Here is a 3,258-nt window from a genome sequence, read left to right as displayed (position 1 = left end):
GCCCAAATAAATCTGTTAGTCTTTAAGGTGCCACCAGACTCCTTGTTGTTTTTGTAGATACAGACTAACACGACTACCCCCTGATACTTGATGCCCATTATAGTATCCAAGGCTGATGTTTAAATTAGCTCTTTAAATAAACATCGAACTGTTAAGGGAAGCTGTATTTTTAAGCAGCATCAATACTCAGTCTTTTTCAAGACCCTGCTTCTCCGTTTTAATGTCTGTACCATCCCCTGCAGCTGGGAAGAGAAGGTTTTGGTACAGCTCTGCTATGTGGCTCTGTCACTGTGCCAGTCGTAGGGCGCAGTAATACACCGCGGTGTCTGCCAGTTCCAGGGATGTGATGTTCAGAAATGTGGCGCTGTCATCAGCCTGGGAAGAAAACCTCTGCTGGGCGAAACCTGCGGTATCACTGAACGTGCTCCCTTTTGCTCCTCTCCGGAGGATGTACTGCGGGGCTCGGTTGAGATACTGATGGTACCAGTAGAGATAGACACCACCAGTGTAGCTGGTTTCATAAGAACAGCTGAGCGTCACGGAGCCTCCTTCTGACCCGGACACCTCGGGTTCATTGGACCGGACCGAGTCACTCAGCACCGCACCTGCAACAAGACACTCATGTTCACGGACATCCAGATGCATTGGCAGGTCTAGGCTGGGAAATTTAAAAAAGCCTGAGGGGTTTATCTGCCCAATTTCAAACAAGTTAAGGTTAGCCTAAAAGTTAAGGTTAGGGTTAGCAGTGGAGTGAGGAGCTGGGTCAGGGCTCGGGTTCTGGGTAGAAAGGGGGTTGGGATATTAATTCCATGATGCTTCTTCCAAAATCTGCACCCGGTTACCTAGTTGGCTAAAGACCCAAAGGCTGAGAATGAAACGCGTCTCCATGGTGCTCAGACAGCGGCAGCCGGACAAGCTGAGGGGTCGCTGCGAGAAGAATTTTAAAGGCAACTTCTCGGAGGGACTGGGAGAGGTTAGTGCGAGACCAGCCTAGCAGAAGAGGGAGGGGTTCGGGAAATGCATAACAGACACAGGAAACGGGCTGGGTTCAGATTAGTCGGCAGCTGAAGCGCAGGTGAGAACTCGTGGGACAAATTCTTTCCACTGCACTTCCTGGGAGATCGAATTCTCTCTCTCGCTCTCTCTCTTTGTTTATTTATTTTCATGTTTATTGTCCTACTTGTTCAGGGCCGGCTCTGGCTTTTTTGCCGCCCCAGGCAAAAAAGCCTCCTGCAGCTCCCCCCCCCCCCCACTAGAGCACCGCTGAGGGCCACTCTCCCCGACTGGCCGGAGAGCAGGGGGGAGGGCGGCGAGCTCAGCCGGGGCTCTGCTCTCCCTGGCGGCCAGAGCGCCGAAAGGAGGGCGGAGAGCCCGGCCGGGTCTCCGCTCTCCCCGGCAGCCGGAGCGCCAGGCCGCCCCCCTCCAGGTGCCGCCCCAAGCACAAGTTTGGTGGGCTGGTGCCTCGAGCCGGCCCTGTCCTTGTTGCTACTTCGTGAGAACTGAATTAATGACGTCGTGGGAAGATTTAAGTTCTGTGCTGTGTGTGCTGGTTTTGTGGGTGTGGATGACTTTTTGTATGTCTCTATGTCTGTGTTTGCATGTGCGTGTGTGTGTCTGCATGCTTCTGTGTTTGTCCCTTTGTGTATCTCTCCCATTGGCCCCATGCTGGTTTACTCCAGCTAGGGGAATCCAGCCCCAATGGGAGAACAGCTGATTGATACCTGTGGTGGACCTGGCCCAGTTGACTCCATCTGCCACACAGTGACTCACCTCAACTGAGGAGCAGACCCACTGTAGGCAAACTGACATTAATCTGGGGTAACGCAATGGTGACTGAGGCCCAGAAGGCTTGAAATGTGTCAAGTCGTGTGGTTTATACCAGCCCCATCATCTGGTTTAACCATCTATCTGTGGCCTGGGGATTCTACTCTGCAGTTGTGTTTCTCATGGCGAGAAAGCCCAGGGGGTGGGTTTTTGTACAGGGCTCCCTATTAAACGCCTCACAGTGTCTTCCCGCAGAGCACAGAAATAGATCGCCGAGTCTGTCGGCTCCAGTTCTTTAATGGTTAAACTGAAGAACTTAAAGGATTTCCTGAATTCTGCAGAAAATCTTCTCCCGGCTCCATTCTTTTGAGCGTTACTCTCATCTGTTCGGAAGAGGAAATCCATTGCCCCTGATCGGTGCTGTCTGTACCAAAATAAGTAATAATACTGGTTTCCAGTGGAGAAAGTACACTCCAGGGTGACTGTCTGGCCCCCCAACTTTGCCAGCTGCCCTTGTGTTTGCGTAACACTGCCTTGTCCCTGGCTGAAACCTGCAAGGAAGGAAAGAAATGCAGAAAAAGTTCACTCTAATTAAGCATGTAAAATTGCCACATATCTACAGCCATTCTCATGTGAGGAGAACAGAGGTCTTTTAGGACTCACGGCCTCCCAGAAATGGAAAGGTTCTTTATGTGCATCTTGTACAAAGAGACCAACTCAGACCTAGAATACAGGATTGGTTTGCCCCCCTTCTAGTAAGGCAGAAGTGAAGTTGGGAATAGAACCCAGGAGCCCTGAGTCCTAATCATCCATGCTCTAACCAAAGACCCTGATCCCTATTCAGGGCTGGGTATAGGACCCAGGAGTCCTGATTCTTAGTCTAACTGCTCTCAAGCACTAGACTTTATTCCTCTCCCAGAGGTGGGACTAGAAACCAGGCCAGACCCTCTCCTTTAACTCACTAGACACCTCCCTCCTCCTCCCTGAGTTGTAAACAGAACCCAGGAATCCTATCTTCCAATTCCTCTCACCCACCCACCCATTCAAATCCACTAGGTAACAGAAGGTCTAACATTCATTTCCCCCTTTAGTTGACCCTTACTCAAAGATAGAAATGCTGTTGCTGTCCAAATCAGGATTTCTGGTTCATTCATGGTTAAATATATTGTTTCCAGATCTCCAGGCACTCCAAGCCACCACAATGATGTGTGCAATACAGGAACCTGAATAGAATAGAATCTTATGGTGAAGTTGCTCTCACAGAATCAAATCAGAGAAATTAAATCTGTGGCAAGAGCTACATTTAGTCCTCTCCTACAGACCCCAGTTAAAGGCTGTTTCTCTCTCCATGTAACACACCTAATACCCTCCGGTAGCGTTTACCCTACCCACTGTGGCCTTGGCTTGTTCCTGTCACGTGTCACCTTTCTGGCCTCCAAATCTCTTCAGGAGTAGACGCAACTTAGTTCTTCTTAGTTCTTCAGAGAGGAGAAC

The 3,258-nt window shown here is 50.1% G+C and overlaps 1 gene segment (V, D, J or C); it reads right to left on the bottom strand.

Annotated features, from left to right (window-relative positions):
- Window positions 1-285: 285 nt before the first annotated feature.
- On the bottom strand, window positions 286-2,169 carry LOC128846177 (T cell receptor alpha variable 18-like). The segment is given in 2 exon segments: window positions 286-605; window positions 2,142-2,169. Coding segments are annotated over 2 exon segments (348 nt in total).
- Between the last annotated feature and the right edge of the window lie 1,089 nt (window positions 2,170-3,258).

Source organism: Malaclemys terrapin, chromosome 12 (genome assembly GCF_027887155.1).
Source record: "Malaclemys terrapin pileata isolate rMalTer1 chromosome 12, rMalTer1.hap1, whole genome shotgun sequence".
Lineage (NCBI taxonomy): Eukaryota > Metazoa > Chordata > Testudines > Emydidae > Malaclemys > Malaclemys terrapin.
Note: the sequence above shows the minus strand (reverse complement) of the source record. Positions and strands in the feature narration are given on the sequence as shown.